The 24985-nt window shown below is 41.4% G+C and overlaps 2 protein-coding genes across 2 annotated transcripts; both read left to right on the top strand.

The window, feature by feature from the left end:
- Positions 1–1117: 1117 nt before the first annotated feature.
- Positions 1118–5712, top strand: fgf3 (fibroblast growth factor 3). The gene is made up of 3 exons (XM_020079846.2): positions 1118–1701; positions 2521–2624; positions 2900–5712. The coding sequence occupies exons 1-3, from the start codon at positions 1458–1460 to the stop codon at positions 3263–3265; spliced, it is 714 nt and encodes a 237-aa protein (XP_019935405.1). The 5' UTR covers positions 1118–1457; the 3' UTR covers positions 3266–5712.
- Positions 5713–8562: 2850 nt separating this feature from the next.
- Positions 8563–24116, top strand: fgf4 (fibroblast growth factor 4). The gene is made up of 3 exons (XM_020079870.2): positions 8563–9126; positions 10463–10566; positions 12245–24116. Exons 1-3 carry the CDS (start codon positions 8733–8735, stop codon positions 12419–12421), a joined length of 675 nt encoding a protein of 224 aa, XP_019935429.2. The 5' UTR covers positions 8563–8732; the 3' UTR covers positions 12422–24116.
- The last annotated feature ends 869 nt before the right edge of the window (positions 24117–24985 follow it).

The raw sequence follows: 24985 nt of genomic DNA on the forward strand, positions 1-24985 counted from the left end.
AATTGAATTAAATAAAGTGACAGAGGCAAATAGCTGGGTGATGTATGGCAGGGGAAGACAAATTAACCATTGACTCTCTGGGGGATTCTCAGCACAGGCCTCCATAGCAGCAGTGGAACAGCGCCAAAGGGCAGAGAGATTTGTAGATGATGGTGCTAATTACCAGAATGCAAACCATAATGTGACCAAGATGGAAGCAATTTAGGCAGTAGTCATTTAGCCTGCTGCTCTTCCGCCCACCGGCTGCTGCTTAGCCAGAGCCCTGGCCTTAGGATGGGAAAAGTCTGGGATAATCCATTGCTCGGGTGAAAGATAAAGAATAATGCACAGGAGAAGGGTTTTGTGTTGAGAGGAGCACATGGAGAGAGCATTGAGACTGATAATTTACTTATCTATTTTCTTAATTTAACTTTAACAGAAATGAAGTGTAGAACTAGCAGACAGTGCTTACAGTTCAGAGGGAGGAAGGAGTTTGTAAATATTTTAGAAATGTAACTACTGAGAGAGGAAGCTGGGGTTGATTCCCAAGCCAACCTGCAGCCACAGCTTGACACCAGCGCTTAAGACCTTCGTGCATCTATGTGAGTGTAGGACTGTGCTAAGGCAAGAAACCCTGATTCAAGGCAAATTACAAATTAAACACACTTGATTTACTGACTCAGTTTCTCATGTTTACATGGTTTACTGGGTATCCTTGACAAGCACCTGTTTGATCGGGGTGAAGCTAGGCCTATTTATACATTATCTAATATTATAAATCCAAAGTAATTTTTTTAGTACTTCATTATGTTCAAATGATCAATAAATTTGAATGAGAAAGTTGTGTCCAAGCAGCCAGACTAAACCATCCAGTTGGATAGAGATTATTATTGTTAAACCTAAAATATGGGAATCAACAGTGAAATTATAAAAAGTATAAAAAATGAAAATAGATATTTGTGTTTTGTTATGGTTAAGGTAGATTACTTATGTATGACAACATCAAACACATTATTCCTCACCTGGTGCACTGACTAAGGCACACTCGACTGTATAGACTACTTTGGAAAGTCGAATTGCTCTTTCAGCAGAAGCGTTCAAGGGAGAGAGCTGTTCCACACTCCGCCACTGTGTAATTTTATCCACGCCGCACTCTCTCGCTTCACACAGGGCTGATACCTTTGCCTCCCCCTTTCCTTTGTATCAATTGGTCGGAGTTCAGCCTATTGTCGCTACAAGCTTCTTTTATATCTGCGCTCTGATTGTGCTGCGACTCTCAGTCAGAGCCACAGGAGGGACTTCTAGCAGCAGCAGCGGATCCCACCGCGGGGACGGCTGTGCTGTCAGCGGTATCTCTTGGACTCCTATGTGCGCAGTGCTGGAGCTCTCCAGCTTATGGGCCCCGACACTTTAATGGGACCCCGGGAGCAGGAGTTCTCCGTTTTTTGCCACAGTCGTCTCTCCCCGGCCATGCCACAATGCTGATGATATATCTGCTGGTTTTGCTGAGCCTGTTGGATCCCGTTAGTCCCCGCAGCCGCTGCGCCCCTGGCCAGGCTTGCGACCCCCGGCAGAGAAGGGACGCCGGGGGCCGCGGAGGAGTATATGAACACCTCGGAGGTGCGCCACGACGTAGGAAACTCTACTGCGCCACTAAATATCATTTACAAATCCATCCTAATGGGAAGATAGATGGATCACTGGAGGAAACCAATCCATTAAGTGAGTATTGACTCATTTTTCACTCATTGAAAGTATCCTATGTAATATGACACAAGCTCATCTGTTTTGTAAATAATAAGCGCCTTTGTGAAAATCAAAAAAAAAAAAATCAAGTTTTATATGGAAGTGTTTAAATATAAATTGGTGGCATGACATTTTAACCTAGGGTGATTTAATATCTTGTAGCATACTTGTTTTGCCTTTATTAAAACGTGCAGTATTCAGCTCATTTATTATCTCTTAAATTCTAATCTGATTTATTAAAACAACCTTACGAAGTTTCACTGTCACCTGAAGGTGAATTGAGGTTGGGTTCAGTTTATGACATTAAGTGGTAACGTTAAACGTTAGTAATAGCGCAATGAACGGAAGTTAATATAGCAGTGCAAACGTGGTTGTGCGACAGCGAGACATGCAGTTTAATCTCTTTTGGAAGTATCAGCCAGCATTAAGTTCCCGGCGGGACAAATGCGCTGTCCCAACGGATGTGTTTATCTAATTACAGAGCATTAGAGCTTTTCTGTAACAGCCATTGTCTAATCAAGCACTGATTAAAAAGCCAATAAACCCGCAAATTAGGTGCTAAGAGGTGCCCCATAGAAGCGGAAATTAATCAATTTACTTTTGTAAACGTTGATTTATTTTAGTGATTTAGTCTTTTTGTTTTAGAACATAGGCTATTCAATATATGCTATTTCACCCTCGAAGAATGATTGCTGAAACTATAGAGATACATGGAAAGATATTTGGTCATAATGACTCCACCAAATACACTAAACTGTTTGTCATCTAACAGTTGTCAGTTTCTTTTTGTTGCAGGCATCATGGAAATCACAGCGGTGGATGTGGGAGTTGTGGCCATAAAAGGGCTTTTCTCTGGCAGATATTTGGCCATGAATGATAAAGGGCGACTGTATGCCTCGGTGGGTACAAATTTCATCATCGTCACCCCGTCTTCAACACAAACAGCTCCTGGCTTAGAGGGAGAGAAAGATAGGGCAGAAAGATTTTGTTTAGTCCTGTGAACTGACTGAATTTATTTGCTGTTACTTTGTGGATCATTTGCAGTGATTCAGATTTCCATTCAGAGCTGTGTAGGGTACTCAGTGTCTTTGAGAGTTTTCCCTGTGAATCAAAAACATACTGCAAGCTGGATGACAAATGTGGCTCACTGTTTCTTTCCTTCTCATATCCCCAGGAAGTATTCAACAAAGAGTGTGAGTTTGTGGAGCGGATCCATGAGTTGGGGTACAACACCTATGCATCTCGCCACCACTCGACCGAACAGCCACTGCCAACAGGGGGCATTAGCAACAAGCGACGAGCCAGTGCCAAACGCCAGTGGTATGTTTCTATTAACGGCAAAGGCCGGCCACGGCGGGGCTTTAAAACACGAAGCACAGACAAAGCCTCACTATTTCTGCCTCGGGTTCTGGGCAACAAGGATCATGAGATGGTGAGACGGTTAAGAGACAGTCAGAGCGCACACCACCACACGCATCACCTCAGCAGCCACAGTGAATGCCGAAGACGCCGACATCGTGCCAGGAAAGGCAGGGGCTGACTGAGCAGACATTGAGATGAGGGGGCTGACCCTGTAGTCCTGTGACTTTTCAGAACCCTGACCTTGTTACACAGTGTAGCTTGATTTCAGTGGAGGATGTGGAAAAACAGTCTTGATGCTGCCTTCTGGTTTAGGGGAAGTATTTGTCATTGAAGCACAAAGAAAATAATCCGTAGAAGAGAAAGAGAAGACCTAAGGCCCCCTGAAGTATGGTGACACATAAGTTGAATTGTCCACACACACATTCGCTCACACACTGCAGACACAGGCATGTACACAGGCATGTACACACACACACACACACACACACACACACTGACACACACACACACAAACACACACACACACAACCTGTGTAATCTTCTATTTACTGTCTGTTCTTCAAAAATGCTACTGTCTTAGTATTTGTTACTGTAAATGAATGCATTAATATAGATTAACACTTCCATCTTATTTTATAAAAAGTTCCAGACTCATTTATCTTCATCTTTTAACAGAGCTACAGACCTTTGGACAGGGATTACTCTAAATACAGCATACAGTCGATGTCTAGGTTTTCCTTTCACTGAAATGATTAACAGAATATAATATTTTGCTACAATAAAGTATGAACAAAAATGATGGATATTGAACAGAGGACGTAATAAATCAAAGCACTTTTTGTCAGATTCGCATTAAGACACAAATGTAAAATCAGTATGGGATGTGATATAGTGGAATGTTTTTACAATGTGATAGTCTACTGTCTGCAAACTGAAAGAAGTAATTTGTATATTTTACTAATGATATGAATATTTTACTAATGATATGAGTATTTATTTGGTGCTGTGTTGTAAGTTATTGATAAGACTATTTCCACATTTTGCTAGTTGCTAATTGTTTCATAGTTTTCACTTATCACCTGCTTCCAACATAAATGAATATTGACACGAGAAAACAAGTGGCCAATTTGTGTTTGTGTATGTTTTTTTTTTTCACTGACAATGATCTTACTCCCACACATCGAATCTGACTGTTTCCCCTTTGAAATACAAGGTTTTCTGGTTTCCTCGAGGGGTAAATGCAACTGTATGAAGCAGATGTGAAGATGGTTAGACAGCTGTGCCTGTGTTCGTCTGTAACGTCCTCCATGTCATTATGAAGTTTAATGTTTCAATTCTGAGAATCTTGGATAGACACACTAACTGGAATAGCTAAATCTAACCAGCCAAAGTATACAAATCACATCATTAAGGATTTACAGCATAGATTCTGTGCCATAATCCTGCTGTGTAGAGCTGCAGTGGACAGGTAAGGGTGAAAAACTAGGTTGGTGTTACTAGGTTGCTGTAATACAGCTGAGCAGAAACTACAAAAATGCAATGCAAAATTCATTACAAGAAGCTTTCTTTTGGATGTTCAGGTTTTGCCTTGCCTCACTCCCATCTATAGGTAGCTGCTATAAAGCCTTGTCATTCTATACCTGCAGGCTGGGGAGGCTTCCTGGCTAGGACAATAGCTCCTCCCAAGGGGGGCCTGGGAAGCAATGCCGCCTGAGACTTTTGGGCTTTTTTTGAAACACCGACCAAAAGCCGCAAAGTCAATAAACAAGACAGGTCCTCTTGTAAGCAGAAACTGTGTCATACAAAATGTAACACCTTGTTATGAATGCAAAACTCTAATATTACTCAACAGGAATGCAGAACTTTAGAGGGGCTAGGGCCTTTTGTTTACCCTCTGTCTGTCTGTTTCATTTAATAACATTTATCATACCGATATCTTCCCACATGTCCTTTCTATCCATGACATCCCACTGAAGGCTTTGTTCAACTAAGACGTGGCAGCTGTGGAATAAATACAACATTCAGCTGCAACATCGATTGTGCTGATGGAATATATGGGTTATATTATCATCTTATAATTTTGAGTACAGAATATCAATTAAAACATTCTTGTAATTTTGCTACTTGCCAAAGTTCAATGATGGTAAAATAAATCTACAAAATAATGGCTACAAAGTTCAACACAAAGTGTCAAAAAATTAACTGAACCAGTTTATTAAGAATTATTATTGTGGTGGGCTGACAGAGACATTCCGGAGTAAAAATGTACACAAAAAATTGAATGGTATTTTAAACTCTGCCCCCAGCTCATGACTGTTCACTTGTAAACATTGACCCCTAGAGGCAGATAGCTGTCTCCCCTTCAGACACCTGGTGACTTGTTGCCATGTGTGAATGTGCCCTTTAATTAATGGAGCTCAGTCAAGATCCCTGCCAACAAACACAGTAACCATCCATTAAAATTTCAGCATTTACAAAAAGGAATTACCAGAGTCATGTTAGAGTCCACATTCATAAGTTTGTCATCTTTTCACCAACGGAAAGAACATATTTTGTTAAAAAATTTCATTGAAGAATATCAATAAATCAAATTATTGAGCAAAGTGGAGAACAATGATACAAATTGACAATATTTCATATATATATTTACATGTAATATGAATAGATGATCTAGACTGATAAGACAAATGCACCAGTACAAGTCACTTAGTGAATCCAGTATGGGAGCAGTTCAGCCACAGCTGTCTCGCTGGCCAGCATCCAACTTTACTCTGCCAACAATATCAGAGGAAATATCCCTCCCCTGTTTGGATAAACAGAGCATGACACTTGATATACAAACTCACTAACAGGTAGGACACCTTTTCACACATTACAGATGGATTGTTTGACACTAATTCAGGTTAATATTTGAACAGAATAATGTTTAGTGTCTGATATGCTAGGTGAGTCTTAATAATGTCTACAAAAAGTTTTCATCAACAAATGAAAAATGAAATAATGATCCAACTTGTATGTGTTTTCTTTCTTTTTGATAAAAAATCCAAAAGAAAATGTTACAGGTTGCTGGTTCCCATGGTTTTAGACAGTGCTTTTTGATTACAATTATTTTTTTAAAGCCCAGTTATTATCCTATTGTAAAGAATTATATGAAGATGCAATACATTGGATTGGAAAGGATGAATAAATTGATAAACCAACAAATGCTTGTGTTTAATGTTTGGACATTTTAAGCTCAGAATTGCAGCTGTCACCCAGTGAAATCTAAAACCTCTTTCACTCAGCATAATTCATTTCGAACATGCAACCTAAAACTGCAATGACTTCAGTACAACACAAACAAAATCTAAAGATGAACATAACATAAAAATCTCAGCATAACTGAAGAGACACAACTCAATATACTTTTTTACTTAAAAGTAGTAAGAGGAGATTACAGAACCATGGACAGCGCCAGCACAAGGCCTGCTGGTCTGTGTGGCTCAACAATGGTAAGTGGTCTGTTTTTAAAAAGTGCTTTTCTAGTCTTGATAACCACTCAAAGCGCTGTACAATACAGTTTTTTTTTTGTCATTCACTCATACAGTGCAAGAAGAGGCAATTTGGGGTTAAGTATCTTGCTCGAACCGCCAACCTTCTGGTTAGAGAACAATTGCTCTACCCCAAGAACCACAGACCCCAAATGTCTTCAGGTCTGAATCACCCAGTTTAGGATATTCTGGAGTACTACCGTTCCAACAATCATCCTGGAGACCCAGTGGTCAATGAGTCCATCCGGCACCTAGAGGTCCTGGGGTTCATGAGCTATTTGGACAGTTTTGTGGCTCTGTGGTTCAAGGATTCAGTTTTCCTGGTGGTCAACCAAGTCATCAACTGTCATTAAGATTTATTTTTGGGATGTGATTCCTGCCCTGAAGGTCCAGTGTTCAAATCAAGTTGTCCATCAAGTGCTCTGAAGTGGTGTCCTGAGGGTTCCGCAGTCTTTCAATTGGTCCTGAGTTAAGCTTTCCATTAGCCCACTGTTTGTTCACAAGGCTATCAATGCCTTGAGTTTTCTTGAGACTCCACTGATTTAATGACAATTTGATGCTGAACTTTCTTATCCTCTTAGGCTGGTAGACCACAGGTTATTCTTTTGGTTCATGGATTCTGAGGGTCTTTTGGTCCCCCAGACTGGGTCTTGTTCTTTAGCTATTATGTCAGACATTTTTTGTGCTGGTCATCAACCAGAGGCCTCAACACCACAGGACTGTCTCTGAGATCTAGCTGCATTCATGGAGCCATTTTGCAGCACACAAAGAAACAATGTTTTTGTACATTGAGGATCAGCCGAATGTGAACGTGAGAAAACATTTCATGCGTAGTCAGTGAGGAGCAGGACAGAACCACCCCAGAGATCAAAAGACTCTGTTGCTGGGCTGATAGACAGTGAAGACCCTAAGTCCTCAAACATATATAAATAACAAAACACTAAGCAGAGAGGGTAAATATTAGTCCTCTGCATATATTTATTGCATGAAGAAAAGCAGTAGTAAAATGGTGAAATAAAAGGAGGGTAGGTTGATTAGTTTAATTCATTGGATATCAAATGTAATGCACCACTGCATCTTAAAGACTGTCAGGGATGACACATCAAAGTCCCACAGCCATGACACCAGTAGGTTATGATTATTCAACTAAATCATATCAACAGAAATTCAGAGAAGAATCAGAGTAATGTTTTAAAACCCACTTATCACATTGGTTTGATATTGGCCTTACTTCGATGAAGGTCAACTAAAGGAGGTATTAGGTAATGTTATTTAATATTTTGAATATTCAAAGATGATTAATAAACACAACATAGCCACACTTTTAGAACTGAAAGGGGAAACCAAATCAAACAATGAAAATGTTTAAATAATACAAAATTGTAATGTGAAGATTTCAAATAAAGCTCCTACAACTTTTTAAGAAATACAAGACTTATTTCTTGTAAACAATAACCTATATTCTATTACCTATTCATAAACACGGATCCTATGATACATGGCCAGTAACACCTATGACAGTTCACAAACTTTACAAGGTTTTTCAGTCAACACGTCAGAGCTCTTTAAAGTCTACGCCAAAAATGATAGCATTTTATCATGGTGGAAACTCTCTATTTAGTCTTACCATTGTTTTCTTTAAGGGCCCAGGATATGATTTCCCCTGTACCAGCTTTTTTCATTCGGTTGAATTGGACCTGTGTTTTTTCCTGTTATTGTTCATTTATAGAACTGTCTCCTGTCTCGACATCATGGTCTGTTAACTGTGCTGTTTCCTATTTTACATCCTCCCATACATATAGTATGATATTCTGCTGCTGATAATGAAAACCTCGCACAATGAAGTTTTTTTTTCACTATAACAACGCCTTCATTCATTTACTTTCTACAAACTCCTGCTTTGCTCTCAGATAAGCCCGCTATTATTTGGTTTGAATAAAGCCTCCAGCTCTGTTTGCTGCGCCCGAATGTGAAAATGTAGTTTGTAGGTTTATTTTAAGTGTGGAACTGTGATGTAATGTGTGTGCAGGTATAAATATAGAGGCATGGCTGAGCAGCGCTCATGCAGATCAATGTCGCTCCGACGATGAAGCCAGTGCGCCTGTCGGTCTGGGAATGAGCGCAACTTACACACGATCCTCTCTGCCGCACCGCTGCTTCTTTTTATCCTCGCTTCATTGGAAAAGCAAACGCCGGGCGGCTGTTTTCAGAGCCAGACCCGAGATGGGCTCTCTGGCGGCCATGCGCACTGTCCTGGTCCTGGGCCTGGTGACCGGACTGGCGGGATGCGCCCCCAGTCTGAACCGAACGGCAGACCGCTGGGAGGCCCTCTACTCCAGGTCTCTGGCACGGATCCCGGGAGAGAAGCGGGAGGAAATCAACCGGGACAGCGACTACCTCCTGGGCATTAAACGGTTGCGTCGCCTCTATTGCAACGTGGGGATCGGCTTTCACATTCAGTTGTTACCGGACGGCAGAATAACGGGGATACATAATGAGAACCGCTACAGTAAGTTGTGTCACTTATTAATTAATTAGATATAAGAAAGTGATAATTGTTTTCTCCACCTTTGGCAGTTTTTGGTTTACTTACTTGGGCCATTTTGTTATAAAAGCAAATACCAATTTGATTTCTTTCTAATGCGTTTTGAAGAAAATTAGAAGTCTTCAGGAGCTAAATTACTTCATTGACCGTAGGCTACTGAATGAGATGATGCTCATACTTGTCAGTGAACAGCTCGGTGATTGATCCATTCTTTGGTGTGAACATCTGGAATTCTTCCACAGTGAGCACATACTCTGTGTGCCCGTGCTTTCTGCCTTGTGTGTAACCAGAGCTCGCTGTGATCCAGGACAGCGGCCAGCCAGCACCTAAAGTTAGGACACAGCGCATGGACCCATCTGTTGGGATAGATTAACCCCATCGGTCCGGCCCAGGCAAACTCATACTTACATGTGCAGACACGAAGAATAACAAACATTTATTTGGCTTACATGTCAAATCTAATCCCCATCATGTCCTGTTTGTGAATTGTGGTCCCATCAAAGTGACACAAAGTGAGTTGAGGTACTTCAAACTTGTTTTCTTTTTTGTGCGGCCTCTGTAGGCTACTATTTTGAGATAAGGCATACAAATTCAGAGAGATACATTACAGATGGTCTCTGTGAGGAATTCAAGCCACTGTAAAGCATTTTCCAATTAGAGCAAGAACAAAGAATACACAGCCAAGGCCAAGTGAGAATAGCCTAGGGTTCAGTAAACAGTCAAATATATATCTGCAATTAATATAGTTTAGCTGATATCCACAGACCTACACAAGTATATAATTGTGACAGATAGCTCACAAATTATTGTTATTTGGTCAGTCAGTTGAAGATTGAGCTTCTTTGACTATAAATCTATAAATGTTAATGTAAAAAAAACCACAAGAAATAACTGCCCTGTTTTTCATTATACAATTTCTTTTAAGATTTGTGTTATGTTGATGCCCAGTGAGGAGGTGAGCATATAATCACTTGATGAAGCCTCGTTTGATCAGGATTTCTTTTACTTTAATTTTACAATTATCTAGTTTGAGTCAGCACATTTAATTAGCAAATAACTAAAAATGTAAACTGTCAAGTCAGCATCAAATAGTCGGCAAACTGTCACATCACCTGCAACATATTTAAACTGGTCATCTGTCAATGCTAGAATCTCAGATAGAGAAGGATTTTTTTGCTTTCTGTTGAGCTCCAGTCTGTCCAGCTCATCATCTGTGACACAAAGTAATGTCAGAATCACTGAGAATCAGATCTAGCTATCAGACCAGGATATTTCAGTGTGTGGTCTGTTTTTCCTGAAGGTCTCCTGCAGATCTCTCCAGTGGAGAGAGGAGTTGTGACTCTGCTGGGTGTGCGCAGTGGACTCTTTGTGGCCATGAACCAGCGAGGAAAGCTCTATGGATCTGTGAGTGTAGGAACACTGGCACATCACTGTTTCAAACACCCATACACAAACACACACGCAACTTTTTTAGAAGACAAAGACTTTAATTTCATCATTTTGCTCTGTTTTACAGATCCAGCAAAAAGTGTAGGTGTCTTAATTGTTTAACTATTTGTTTTCTTGTGTAACCCTTGGTAACACTTAAAAACTATGAATAAGAGAGTAAATGTGGACCAGCATCAGAAGCACTAAGCAGGATCCCCGGACCTGAATATCAGTAAGGAGACACAACACGGGGTTAACTTTGAAGATACATATATTAGAACACATAAACTGCAGTTCAAATACAATAAAGCATACATTACCACCTAAAATAATAAAGTGCGCACATAAAAGTCACTTTAATGTCCTTCAGTCAAGTCTTTAACTGTCAAATTGGTGGATTGATCGTTGGGGCCCAATTTATATTTGTAAAGTGTCTGTCCTACCACACCATGGAGTGAAGATGAAAATGGAATGCCTCTCAAAGATCCATATGTTGGATCGCCACCCAGTTAACCAGAATCTCGATTCTTAAGTGGATATCCTCCTTCGCAGCGGTCTGAAGATTTGTCTCTGACCAAAAAACCTGACCACTGAATATTTAAAATCAGTGCATCTTCCAACAGATCAGGCAACAGAATCTAAGCAAAGCAGGTAGTATAATTGTAGGGTGGGCAGCAAGGTGGCGACAGGTAAAAAAAAAACAGGCCACAGAATAGATTGCCCAGGAAGAACAGCTGGGTCCCTCCCCCTACTGGCTGGGCAATGTCACAGCAGGTAGCCCAATTAGTGTCAAAACTCTAGAATCAACATATAAAATTGTCAATATTGTCCACACAGTGTTGTTGTCAATAATAACTATAGTCTTGGTCTTGAGTGACTTCACTCAACATTATTCACAATTCAATTCTACTTGAGAAAGAAGGCAACATTTAAAATTGCCTGAACAATTGAGAAAGAAGGCAACATTTAAAATTGCCTGAACAATTGAAAATTGAGGTGGGGTTCAAACCAAGGTTTCAGAAAATTTACAAAACAAATTCAGTTACTTATTGTATCCAAATTAATAATTAGTCAAAGTGTTGTTTAATAATAATAAAAACTGATCAAATAACCTACACAAAATAACCCAACATATTTTAAAAGGCAAAACATAATGCCAGTTATGTTCCATGGAACTGCATGAATACCACCAAGTCTGAAGCACACATTTCTCCATGTGTAATTCTAATTTTTTTTTTCTTTTTTTAATGTTTGGTATTTATTGCTATCAAGTTATTTACACATTATTGAAGCTTCTACTCCTTCAGACATTTAGTCATTCTCTATTTTGGACTCAGGAAGTTGTTAATAACTTAATTCAGTTGGAAAGAGCAACTGATTATTAGTCCTCTCACTGAGAGAAAAGAGCACAATCAGAGAGCATGATGTCCAACTGCACTCACATCATTCACTCTTTTGCAGAAAATCTCTGAAAGAAACAACTGCTGTACAATAGTCCTGCAGTGAAAAATGAAGCAATTGTTTGATAGTTATCACAATGAACAATACAGACTTAACATTTCCCCCGAAATATCCCTAGAATCTTTGTCTTCTCTTTGCCTTCAAACAATTAACATTTTAAATAATCCCTCTATCTGCCTCTTCCCTCCTCCAGTTACACTACAACAATGAGTGCAAGTTCAGAGAGAAGCTCCTCGCCAACAACTACAACGCCTACGAGTCGGTGGCCTACGCAGGGATGTACATTGGCCTGAGTAAGAACGGCAAAACTAAAAGAGGAAACCGAGTGTCACCTGCCATGACGGTGACACATTTCTTACCAAGAATATAATCGTAAATAGACTTCACCTCAATGTGGAGACAGCAGGAGGAAGGGAACTCCAAACTATGATGCACTTTCACTCCAAGCTTTATGCAAGTGTATCATATTTGATCTTTTGATTTGTATATATTAATTTTTCTAATTTATGTTTAATAACAGTTCTGTATTTTTAGAAGGGGTTGTCTCTTTACTGTGGGGGATCAGACTTTTTTTGTTATTTTTTTTTTTATTTATCAGATATTTGCTGCTACTGATTGAAATCGAATTTCAGAATTTTGCTTTTCTCTGCACTGATGTTGATATGCAACAGTGCACGGGAAACATTTATCTTTTAACTATGTTTTTTGTATTTACAACAAAACAGGACCTGTTGAGTCTCAGCCTTCAAAGAGAATTAGGTTGCAAATCTTTACACGTGTCAATAATTGCCCAATGCAGCAAGTCTTTTGTATGGCACTGCAGCCTAATTGAAACCCTATCATCTTTCTGCCAGAAAGAGAGAGATGAAAAGAGAGAGAGTGTGTGTGTGTGTGTGTGTTTTGGGGGTTGTGGGGGTTGGTGAAGAAACCCCACAACCTCCACTGGTCTGTTTATAGCTTTGCCAAGGCTGATGAACTCTGAACTTTTCTGCCGTCAATCTCAGTCAGATCTATAAGACTGCCGATAGAGAGAGGCATCCTCTTTGACATTATATAAGTAGGGAATTTGGGGAGTTTAAAGGCAAGGTCAAAGCGCTGAAATGCAACAGAGAACACAAGGCTCTTTCTGAGGAATAGGACTATTCTTTATGTCAGGTTATTTCTGATTGTTTGGTAGCGCTGGGAGAGGAAAAAAATCTGTCTGCCTGCCCTTACTCAGGATATGGTTATGCAGATTGGACAGATATTACCTTTATTGTTATATTAATCTTACAAATGTAAAGTTATAATTCGTTTTCAATAAAACAGCCCAGACTAAAACAATTATAGCCAGTTATACATTTTATAACTGCTTTAATTTTCACATCTGTGCTGCTGTTCCTTACAGAAAAAAAAAACAAAGTTACATAGTCTTTGCTGCAACACCTAAATGGTCCTGAAGTCTGGTTATCAATGTCTGGTGTGAGGGAAAGCAAAAATTACAAAACATTTAAGAACAGCAAGCTTAAGTGAGGTGCAATCTGATATATTCTTCAAATTGTGAACAGAGCCTGGCTATCAGTTGCCCCATGTTTGAAGTCTTTATGCTGAACTAAGATAACTGGCTGCTACTATTACATGAGAGTCAATTCTGTTTTCACTAATTTATACAATTGTTTCCCAAAATATTGACCGCCCCCTTCACTCATATTAGTATCTTGAGGCACGGTCATACTTGAGTTTCTGAGGCTTAGTGCATTTACTTTCCACTAATTTCTATGTTCTGTGGTGATAAACAACCACACACCTAGGATAAAATAAGCTCACGTTTACATTGTTGTGAGGATACAAAATTTGATGCAGTTCCAGTACATCCAACTTCCACTTCCTCCTTGTGCATCCTCTGTTTTAATAAACCATCACTGATTTTCAGGTATTACTTCAACCTCCCACAGCATTATCCTTCCCCTGCACCAGCTCAGTTTACATATTCCTAGATCCCCTCTTACTTGTATCTGTTTCCTTTCTGTCATTCTGAGTCCCTGCAGTTGACTGCTGCTCAGCTCTGGTGGCCATGTTGTCCTAGTTGTGCCTTGTCACGTTCCAGCTATCTTTACCCTGTGATTTACTTTTAGAAAGGATAATCATGGGAGAAATATTTACGGACAGCTGTTGGACTGTACTATATGCTAGGGCCAGTAACCCTATATTTTTCTTTATATATTTTGTAAATATAACCTCTAAGTAACTGAAGGTGCTGGTATTCCTTTTGGAGCCGGGGGTCGGGTGGTAAGGGGTGACAGTTTTATACCAACAGAGCTGTGGTAAAGTTCTGTCTAAAGCATGAAATGCATTTGATTGGTTCACTTTGGTTCAATTAATGAATAGGTTCACCAATCATTCACAACACAGGTCAAAAAAGCACTGGTTAGAAATAGATGACCATATTTAACCTCTTTCTTCTTTTTTCTTTGCTATGCTCTCATGTTTTCCTATTCAGTCTTTCATCTTAGAGGTTTGAAATCTCAGTTTCAACATTCCACATACAATCGCATACATTTTAAGTCGCCCAACTGTTTGTGACTGATTTATCTTCTCTCTGCTGAGAAACAGTGCCTTCAGTCGAACTGATGGCCAGCCACACTGAACACACATGCTGGGTATTAGGTTACAAATTGGTCAAGCAAATATCATGCAAACGTTTGCTGTGGTTGCTTCAGGCTATGATTCCTGCAAGAGTATAGATGTAGAGAGTGATCTGAACTCTGCGGGTGAAGTAATGTGATTTTTTTCTAAACAATTAAGACAATCAGATCAGGTGCTTAAGCAACTGTCTGCAGGCCCTGTAAAATCTCTTTTTACAGTAAATTTAACTATTCCCTCTAGATTCCCTGCTGGTATTATATGCAGGTGTTGTGATGCATCTGGTGCTCACAGCCGGGCTCAGAGTTCTCAGATGTCACTGTTTTGCATGGCAGTCATGTTTACAGTAGAATACCATTCTGGCCTCTGTCACTGACCCAGGGCAAGACCTTTACTCTGGCTTCTAATTTGTTTATTCAGCTACCAAGCAAGACCAGGGAAGTTCAGAAGTCTGTGACTGGTGTAGCACCCTCATACTCACTCACATTATTGACTAGGTGTTTAACAGCAGGTTGACTGCCATAGCTGACCACAAGGTCTTTGACAGTCTCACAGAATGTCCATAAAATTAGTTTCAGGTGTGTTTTTCTGCCATCCATCTGCCATGAAACTTATCATGATTTAATCTGTGCATACAGGCAGTGTAATGGCTCGTGTAACCACTTATGCTTTATGCCTATAAACATTACCTGAAGCATTTTATGCTCAGTTTTCCTGGATTTTACGCTCGTAACTACGATTAATTTGTGTTGGCATTTGAGAATGAGGTGTTCAACAATTCAGCCAACTCATACAACCTTTATCATGTAGGTTAGGTTAAAGTATGTAAAGTATTTCAGCTGTTGCATCAATTGTGCACATGTGCCCTGTCAAATCATGTTAATGGCACATTTATATGAAACACCAACCTCCAGCGAAACACTTTTACATCCCATGTGTTAAATGCCTGTGTCTCCATTCTAAGGTTATGTCAATTGGTGGTATGAGTTTAGCAGTTTGGTCAGATCATGAACAACAGACTGGTGATATACTTATTTTTTCACACATTTGCGCAAATGACCATATGCGTTGTATGTAATTGTTCACATACATGCTGTGAACTATGTGTGTACTACTCATGTTACTGGAGTGTTTCCCTAGAGGGCACACCATAGAACTTTGCATTCTGTGAATTGAAGTCACTCAATCCAGTGGCTGCATCTACCGACATCCACTGCATCCTTCAATGGCCGCATACACTGTGTCAGCTGAACCGAAATGAGACGGTCTGCTCTTTCTATTGCATTACCAGCTTTCCTGCTATTAAAGCCGTTGCCTAGCAACAAAGCTACAGAAGAAAACATAATTAAAAAATGTTTACTTTTGTGTACTGTTAGCTGTTCGGTTGAGTACTTACATTTAAAAATCATTCTCCTGGCGTTTTCACCTTGCTTTTGCCACCATTACCTCTTTGAAAAACAGTTTGTCACTGAAGCCCAATGAATCCTAGGATATGTTGGGCCAGGAAGCATACACCTGGTGGAGCCTCCAATGCTTAGGGAAGGAAGGGAAGGCCACATTTATCGGCTGCATTTGAAAGGGCCTTCGAATTGTGACAGTCTAGTCACGTCGCTGTGATGCAACCAGTCTGTGAATGTAGCCAACAAAGAATGTTGAGACACAGCTTGTAGGTCACATACTGCCTCTAAATATTGCATGGCCCCTACCAGGGATGTGACAACATCAAAGCAGATTTCCTCCCATATCACTGTTATTTCAGGACATTTTCTCACTTACTTATTGGTATTGAGTCCCACACAGTTTGCATGCATTGATGTAGGTAATTCAGCAGCAATACATTTATCTCAGGAACAGTGTCCCGTTCTAATCTATAAAACATGTTATTTTGACTGGAAATACTTTTTACAAAAAAATGGGACAATATGGATATAATAACAATGTTGTTGGCATAACAGATACACCATTATTTCATGCTTCTTTGGAATTATTTTAATGATATTTTTTAATACTTAAAGCTCAACACCTGAGGAAGGAGAATTTTGAAAAGACTTTGTAGCACTATTGGGTTTGTATCAGGCAGTGTGTACTTTATCATTCTGCTTTCAGGACAAAATAACAACAGCTTATAATTAAAGAAATGACTGACTGGTTTCCAGTCAGTTGTTCAAACTACCCATTACACATGTACCAAATGTTAAATCTTGATATATTTCTTTCTATCTCCGCTGCCTGGATGCCTGTGTTCAGGGAAATGATTTTCTATTGTAAAGTGATGATCTGATAATGTACTTGTATATTGTATACTGTATGATTCTGAGTCCTGTGGTCTTAAGACAATTTTGTATCAACTACTTTTATCAGTTGTCCTGTAGTTTTATACAGGGCTTAATAAAATTTCACTTTGTATGTGCTATGCACATGGCTAAGCTCTAAATACAGGGAAGTTGAAGATAAAATCAGTCTCTTAAATGTATGGTGTGTCTTGTGTGTCAGTATTTCTGTAACACAATTTTCATTTATCATACAGTGCCTTTTCAATTCAAAATATGTTTATGTGACACTGCATTATTTGAATTGTTCATGATAGAAAGTGAGCTGTTGGATTTTGGGGAATTTGTAATAAACACTGAATTAAACAGCAATGCAAATAAACACATAGACTGTGAGTGTACTCACATTATTTGAACTTACTACAGCTGGGGCTAATTAAGACGCATATCAACACATACCTGCATATATAATGGTAAATGTATATGTATTCAAATGTATTCAAATCATGCTTTTCTAGTCCTGATGACCACTGTGCAGCACTTTCCCAAAAGAGGCAATTTGGGGTTTAATATCTTGCCAAGAACACTTCGGCATGTGGACTAGGGAAGACTGGAATCAAACATTCTGCTTAGAGAAACAGCGGCCCTATATATGCACAGATACCTTTATTTCTAATTGAATAAGATCCCAAATTTTAGAAAGACACCTAATCTGTTAGGCTTAATGTAGTTAGGAATGTGTATAAGAAAATATTACCAACTATTCATGATCCGCCAATGTTGATGTTCTTTGTATCCGTGCCTAATGTTGATTGGCTTATCTGCAGGTTCAGGAGGGGGTGGAGTTAAGGGGTGGGAGAGACAGGGTAGTTGTGTGTGTGAGGGAATTGGATAGAAGCAGAGAGTTGTAACGGAAGGGTTATGAGAGAAGTTTCAGTGTGAGTTGTGGCTGTGACAGCGGCTCGTGTTTGGGGACCCATGTTGTGGTTGGAGTGGAGCATTGGGGGTAGGGCAGCGCCACAGGCTCTTCTTCCTTGACCAGAGGCATTACATTGGTGTCAGAAGCCTGTGATTCGATCCCGCTGCAGGAGCACTGCTCGGGTGAGAGGGAGAGAGAAAAAATAAATAAATAAATGATTGGCAACGCAAGCGGCCGAGTTAAGGTAAAGGAGGAAGCCTACAAGTGTGTAGTTAATATGCCAGAGACTGACAGCGCTGAACCTAGACGCCATGACGCCTCAGTTAGACTAAGCCACAGTTAGACTAAACTGAGGCGTCAAAGCTACGTTGTGAAGCAGCGGCAGCCCCGGATGAAAACAAACATGGCGGCGCCCAGCAGTTAATTTATTCCAGAGTGAAAACGCCGAAGTTTTCAGGCACAGGAAGCTGGGAGGCTTATACAGCACAGTTTGAGCTGTTAGCAGATATATCAGGCTGGTGAGAGAGAGTGAAAGCAGTACAGCTGGTTTTATCGCTGACAGAGGATGCTTCAGCCTGCTTGCTGCTACTGAACCCAGAAGAGAGGAGGGACTATAGCACGCTGGTTGGAGCCTTGCAGAGGCGCTTTGGACAGTTCAATCTGAGAGACTCTATATGCTGTGAGTTCAAGCACCGTAACCGGCAGCCAGGCTAGTCACTCCGCTGCCTTGCTTGAGGGAGATTGAGGGCCTGGGCCGGCACACATATGCTGCCATTCCGAACAGTGTCCTAAATGAACTGTTATGTGACCAGTTTATCCAGACTCTCTTACCAGATGAACTGCGCCTGCATGTTCAGCTTGCCCACCCCACAACCCTGGGGGAGGTGCTCTCACTCGCCATGGAGAGGGAGATTGCAGCCTGTGCCACAAAGCGAACACCTTCTTGTCCAGTTTTGGTCGTGCATGCCCTGATGTCTGTTGGGGGTGTGGCCAACCTGGTTACCTGCTCCACTGCCACTGCCCAAGAATGAAAGGCCAGCAGGGAAATGGGGAAGGGTCCATGTAGCCCGGACCACATGGGCCCATTCAGCCATTCACCGGGAGCTGCAGTCTTCGAGCAAGAAGAGGGGGTCAGTTGACGTGCACACCTGTGATGAGACTGTTGTGACCGTGGGCTGGAGGTGGGGAACCTCTGTCATGGGAACATTTCCTGCTCAGCCCTGGCGGACACAGGATTTACAGCCACATTGGTGAGGCCGGACGTTGTTCCAGAGGGAACCATTCTGGAGCAGACCTCAGTAAGACTGTAACTGGCCAAACAGCCTCAATGAGAGGCAGAGGGACTTGTATTTTCACGCTGGGGAGTTTATCAGTGACCTTTTCTGCCTGGGTGGCTGATGTTAGAGACCCCTGCATTCTGGGTCTGGATTTCTTGAGAGCCACCGGGTGTGCTTTGGACCTGGGATCCACTGAGCTCATTTTGCCGGGTGGCTAGCATGTAAAGCTGACCCCGCCCTCCCATCGGACTGTTCCAGTGGTATCCACCAACAGCGTGTCTGCACACCCCACACCGAACAGTTCTCAGGCAGGGACGACGCCATCCAGCCCACCCATGTCACCAGCATCAGCCCCACAGCAGCAAGCAGAGTTCCCAGAGAACCGGACAGAGGCTATTCGGTCCATCTGGGCAAAGAACTGTATTGGTCTGGATGACCAACAGCAAAGGTGCCTGGGACTTTAAGGACATCTTTGCCCTCAATGACAATGAGCTGGGTCTCACACACTTGGTTGAGCACTACATTGACCCTGGGGATGCACAACACATCAAAGTATGCCCCCTGCCGCCTTCCAATGGTACAGCAACAGGCTGCGGATAAGGAGGTGGTTCTCGTCACCCGATCTACGCAGTGGGTACTGGCAGGTTCCCATCACCCCTGAGTCAAGACCAAAGAAAGCCTTCAGCACCTGCCTGGGACTTTGGGAGTTGAAAGTACTGAGTTTTGGTCTGTGTAACGCACCAGGGACGTTTGAGAGACTAATGGACCAATGTGCTGGCTGATATTCCCCGTCAGGAGTGCTTGGTGTACCTGGATGACGTTCGCGTCCACAGGAGGTCCTTCCTGACCGCACTTGAGGCTGGTGCTGGAGGGGATCTCGGCAGCTGAACTGAAGCTGCTCCCAAAAAAAAAGCCACTTCATGCGGCAGGAGGTGGAGTTCCTGGGCCATAAGGTGGACAGTGGGGTCATCAGCACACTGGAGGAGAAGATTTGCACCGTCACAGACTGGCCGGTCCCCAGCGACCAGAAGCAGCTCAAGAGCTTCTTAGGTCTAGCCTCCTATTATAGAAGATTTGTGAGGGGGTTTTCTTGTATAGGTGCACCCCTGGGGACATGGGAGCAGTGCTATCGCAAGAGGGACCAGAAGGGGAGAGAGTGGTGGCTTACTTCAGCCACGTCTTCAACAAGAGTGAACGGCGCTACTGTGTGACAAGACGTGAGCTGTTGGCTGTCGTGTTGGCCGTGCGACACTTCAAGTGCTACCTGTGTGGTGTGCACTTCACCATAAGAACAGACCATGCAGCACTCCAGTGGCTGATGTCTTTCAGGGAGCCGAGGTTGCGCAATGGCTGGAGGGGCTGCAGTCCTTTCATTTCACCGTGTCCCAGTGTCCATGTGCGGTGGACAGCTGCAGCTACTGCAACCGGCGAGACTCCAGAGAAAAGGAGCAACAGAGGGAGGAGACTGCTGCTGGGCTGACATGCTGCACCCTGGAGGTCGTGGATGCTGCAGAGTTGGTGGTCAAACAGGAGGAAGACAGGGATCTGAACCCAGTGCGTCAGTGGGTCAAGAGTGGAAGGAGACCACCCTGGGGAAGCGCGATGCGTCTGTCGGTTGCTACAAAGGACCTGTGGAGTAAGTTTGATGTGCTGCACATGATGGATGGAGTGCTGCAGTGTGCATGGAAAGAGCCAGCCACCGAGGAAGAGAGGTGGCAAGTGGTTGTGCCCAAAGCCCTCAGAGAAGTCATGATGGGGCCATGTCATGGGGGCGCCAGCTCAGAACACTTTGGCAGCACTAAAACCATCGGAAGGCTGCATCAGGGGTTCTACTGGGGTCAGCACCTGCGGGATGTGGAGGACTTCTGCCGGCATTGTGATGAGTGTGCAGCCTACAAGGGCACCCTGGATCAGTCACACGCCCTGCTTCAGCAGCAGGCAGTTGGGGGCACCATATTTAACACTCTCATTTTCAAACTTGTTAACCTTGATATGCCATGCAGTCCCAATGTTACATATTTAAATCAGATGCTGTGTTATAAAACAGAAAAGAAAATACACTGAGCTAATTTTAAAGGTTCAATGTGTAACAAGCTGGTAGCATCATATCAAACTCTATGCTCCTCACTCCATTTTATACACAAACTGATTTTTTCACAGGTTGGTGTGCCTGAAAGGCACCATGATTCAGCTTTGCTTTTCAAGGATGACTAGTGACCTCCCATCTGGATCAGCCCTGTTGAAAACGGTTACAATACTTATTATTTTTGTTATACCTATTAATATAATATTTGATATTTATATCTAGTTTTACAAAAGCAATGCTAATATGAGTATGACTTTCAGGGTTTATATTCCACAAGAATGATGTATAGAGTGCATCTTTTATGCGTATTTATATAAATACATTTCTTTAATTAAAAACAATATTTGTACAGTCTGTTGAAACTGAAATCCCAGTTTTCAACCATTCAATATCTGATATAAATGTAAACAACTTTGAACATTGACTATGCATGTGAGTGATCAATTTCAGATGCATGCTGTGAAAACAAACAAATAATATTATAATACTAAAGCATTTAAGACTTTGTTTTAATGGATATGGTAAAATGGCAGCCAGAAAGGAGATGAAATAACAAAGAATGGAAGAAAGAAACTTTTTGTTAATAAAACATTAGAGAACATTAAAATTGTTCAGTGCATTGATTTGCCTGTGTTCCAGTGAAAACTTCATTGCTAAATACAGTAGGATCTGAAAAAGGGTTTCCTTTCATTGAAGTTGATGTATCAGGGCCAGACAGCTATAAAAGAACAGTAAGAACATAGGTGATACATGACACAGTGGTCTTCTCCTGTAATAAATGATTTTACATCCTGAGGTTGTGGGAATTTCACTTAACCAAATAAATACATCTAGGATGACTCGACAAGTACTACAATGATCTGAGGCAGGAGTTATTCACAATATGATTCTATTTGTAACAATGTAAATGCTACTATAACAGCATCCTTTTGAATATACAAAAAACAAATCTAATGAACAACAGATTGAATTTATATTGATGTGGTAAATTACCTATTCAACAGAAAACCGGAAACTTCCGCGTCAGAAAGTCTTTGTCTCTCAGTAGTTTTCCATCCTGGAGACAACACAGTGTTTGTCCCCGGTTCTGTCTCAGGTCCCGTTTCACAGAACCTTACGTTAACTTTAACTTTCACTTCTCAGATTAGGTCTGTGCCTTTCGTTGGTTTGTCGATGGTCAGTTTATAAGCTTTTTCAACAATAAACAAATGCACGCTCACAGTCTATGTGTCCACACTCTAGACCAGCTGGTGGCGGTAATGTCCTAAACTGTTCTTAGCCTACTGCCAAAAAGCCAGAAGAAGAGGCAGTAAACATATGTGAGACGTCGCCTCAGACCACTTTGTCCTTTTAGGCGATCTGTAACAATATTGGAGATATGAATTTATAAGGCTTATTCTATTGAAATACAAATACTACGGTTTTTATTTTAGGCTCACTACAGACTAAATACAGCTTAGATATGAGGATTATATCCCATTTTTTGAAAACCTCAGACATCTTACGTGTGTAAGGTTACTTTAATAATAAACTAAAATCAGGACCCATGTTGCTACTGATGAATATACAGGATATGGCTGTATTCCTATTATATATTTTCAGAAAAACCTCAACAAGATCTAAACTTATAACAGACTAAAATATCAGACTGCTCATGTAACGAGAGAAAACATGAGACGTGCACATTAACTTATGAACTTATGACCAACTTATGGCAAGTCTCTCTGTTTACCCACAAGTTGCTTATTCTCAGTCCATCACTTTTTCTTTTGTGATCTTCTCAAAAAAGGTTCTCAAATGTGTGTGAATGGTGCTGAGCATACCATACCAGACCCCCAAATGATGGTGTTTCTGATGTACAGCATTTAAAACCTTCTACTGCTTTAACTCTCCGCTGGCCAGGTCAGGGTTGAATCCCACCTGATTATTGCATAGGATCTGTTTTTTTTGCCTTCACTACTGCCATCCTTTCCAGCTAGTTTGGGAAAACTTCAGGATGAGAGTTCTTGGTGGGGAACCAGGATCTGGCCTCCAACCTATTCTGTACACTCACTTAAACACAATTTTGGACCACAATGGTGCAAAATTCAGAACTTCTGAGATCCAATTTTCCAGAAATGTGCATGCATCCCCAACTTCACTGTCTTCTGGCAGGTTAACCAGTCTCAGGTTGAATAGTCTGGATCTTGGTTCAAAGACTTTCACTTACTCTAGACATTTGTCTTTAGCCGCCAGAGTTTGCACTTGCAGGGAGCACAATTGATCTTCAGTAGTTGAGATTCTTATTTCATCCTGTGTAACATGTTTTGAGCATTAATTGACGTCATTCCTTACTCCATCAATTGCTGCTATTGTTAGCATAGCTCCCTTTAGCATCCAAATTTAGTTTGGTCATCCCGCAGTCCTTGAGTTTAGATTGCTGTTTTTTGTGTGGCCTTTTGTTGCTGTTCCAGCTTCTGGCGACATTCTGCCATCTTTAATATGATGTCTGTCTCTAAAAGAGGAGGACTCATCAATCCAGAAGGGTTTTGCTAAGGAAATAGTCAGTTACACTGGGCTGGGGCAGTGTGGAGTGTCTGCAGAGTGTCTAATATTGATTGTGCAGTGAAAGTGAGACCAAGAATTGGTAGGAGTTCTACAGAGACATATGCAAACTATGCTATGTGCAGAGGACCTCAGAAAGAAATTAAACATTAAAGGAAAGTCAACTCCAATTTTGTTGAGCTCCATGGTCCATGAGAGACCTTAATGTACAGAAGTTAGTTAATAGTTTCATGCTCTCAGACCTGGAAGGACACAAAGTACATTCAGTTACCAAAAGCATTCACACACAGTAACATCCCTATTTTAAAAGAAAACAGCCATAAAGATGGCCATATCTGACTGAAGTAAGCTTACCACACATTTAAGCTAATGTGGGCATTCTCACTGGAGAAGGCCCACATTAGCTTAAAGCACATATTCAAAGTCAGAATGATTGGTCATACATCAAGAAAATGATCCCAGGCTGTATGGTGTGCGGACTATTAAAGAATAAGAGAATATATTTCACAGATAAGATAACTCATTACAGTGTCAAGCGACTCTCAGTGATGCAAATGGGTAAGCTAGTGGTGTAGCAGTACAGCACAGACTTTCCAGAGTTTCTGTATGATGACAATGGCTGACACTGGATGGAAAACTCCAGAATCTGTAAAAGAAGTTCCGCACAAATTCTATAGATGACAGTCAAAATCGGTCTAAAGTATATACAGTGATTGAATTGCACATCAGCGTTTATATTGCACAGACTTATGAATATTGCACAATTGAGACTTAAAAATGTGCAGTCCAATGGTGGTGAATGTGGTTTTTACTGGGAGCAGAGCTGGTTGTACAGTCTTACTGCTGCAGGAATGACCTGTGGTACCTCTCTTTCAGACTCTTAGGGTGTATCAGTCTGTCGCTGAAGGATCTGCCCAGTGCTGTGATGGTGTTTTTTAGGGGTTGGGACTGGTTGTCCATCAGAGAAAATAGCTTCACCATCATCATCCTTCTCTGTCCCACCACCTCCACTGAGTTAAGCGGGTATCCCAGGACCGAGCTGGCCCTCCTAATTAGTCCATCAAGTCTCTTCCTGTCAGCAGTGGAAATGCTGCTGCCACAGCAAACTACTCCAAAGAAGATGGCAGATGCCACCACAGAGTCATCAAAGGTCTTTAGGTGCACCCCCTCCACTCCTCAAGACCTCAGTCTCCTGAGCAGATATAGTCTGCTCTGG

This window comes from Paralichthys olivaceus, chromosome 1 (genome assembly GCF_024713975.1).
Source record: "Paralichthys olivaceus isolate ysfri-2021 chromosome 1, ASM2471397v2, whole genome shotgun sequence".
Classification (NCBI taxonomy): Eukaryota; Metazoa; Chordata; class Actinopteri; order Pleuronectiformes; family Paralichthyidae; genus Paralichthys; species Paralichthys olivaceus.

Coding starts and splice junctions, on each gene's coding strand:
- fgf3 (XM_020079846.2), top strand. CDS start 1,458: ATGCTGATGATATATCTGCTGGTTTTGCTGAGCCTGTTGGATCCCGTT. Junction 1,702..2,520: donor GGAGGAAACCAATCCATTAA/GTGAGTATTGAC, acceptor TTTTTGTTGCAG/GCATCATGGAAATCACAGCG. Junction 2,625..2,899: donor AAGGGCGACTGTATGCCTCG/GTGGGTACAAAT, acceptor TCATATCCCCAG/GAAGTATTCAACAAAGAGTG.
- fgf4 (XM_020079870.2), top strand. CDS start 8,733: ATGAGCGCAACTTACACACGATCCTCTCTGCCGCACCGCTGCTTCTTT. Junction 9,127..10,462: donor ACATAATGAGAACCGCTACA/GTAAGTTGTGTC, acceptor TTTTTCCTGAAG/GTCTCCTGCAGATCTCTCCA. Junction 10,567..12,244: donor GAGGAAAGCTCTATGGATCT/GTGAGTGTAGGA, acceptor TCCCTCCTCCAG/TTACACTACAACAATGAGTG.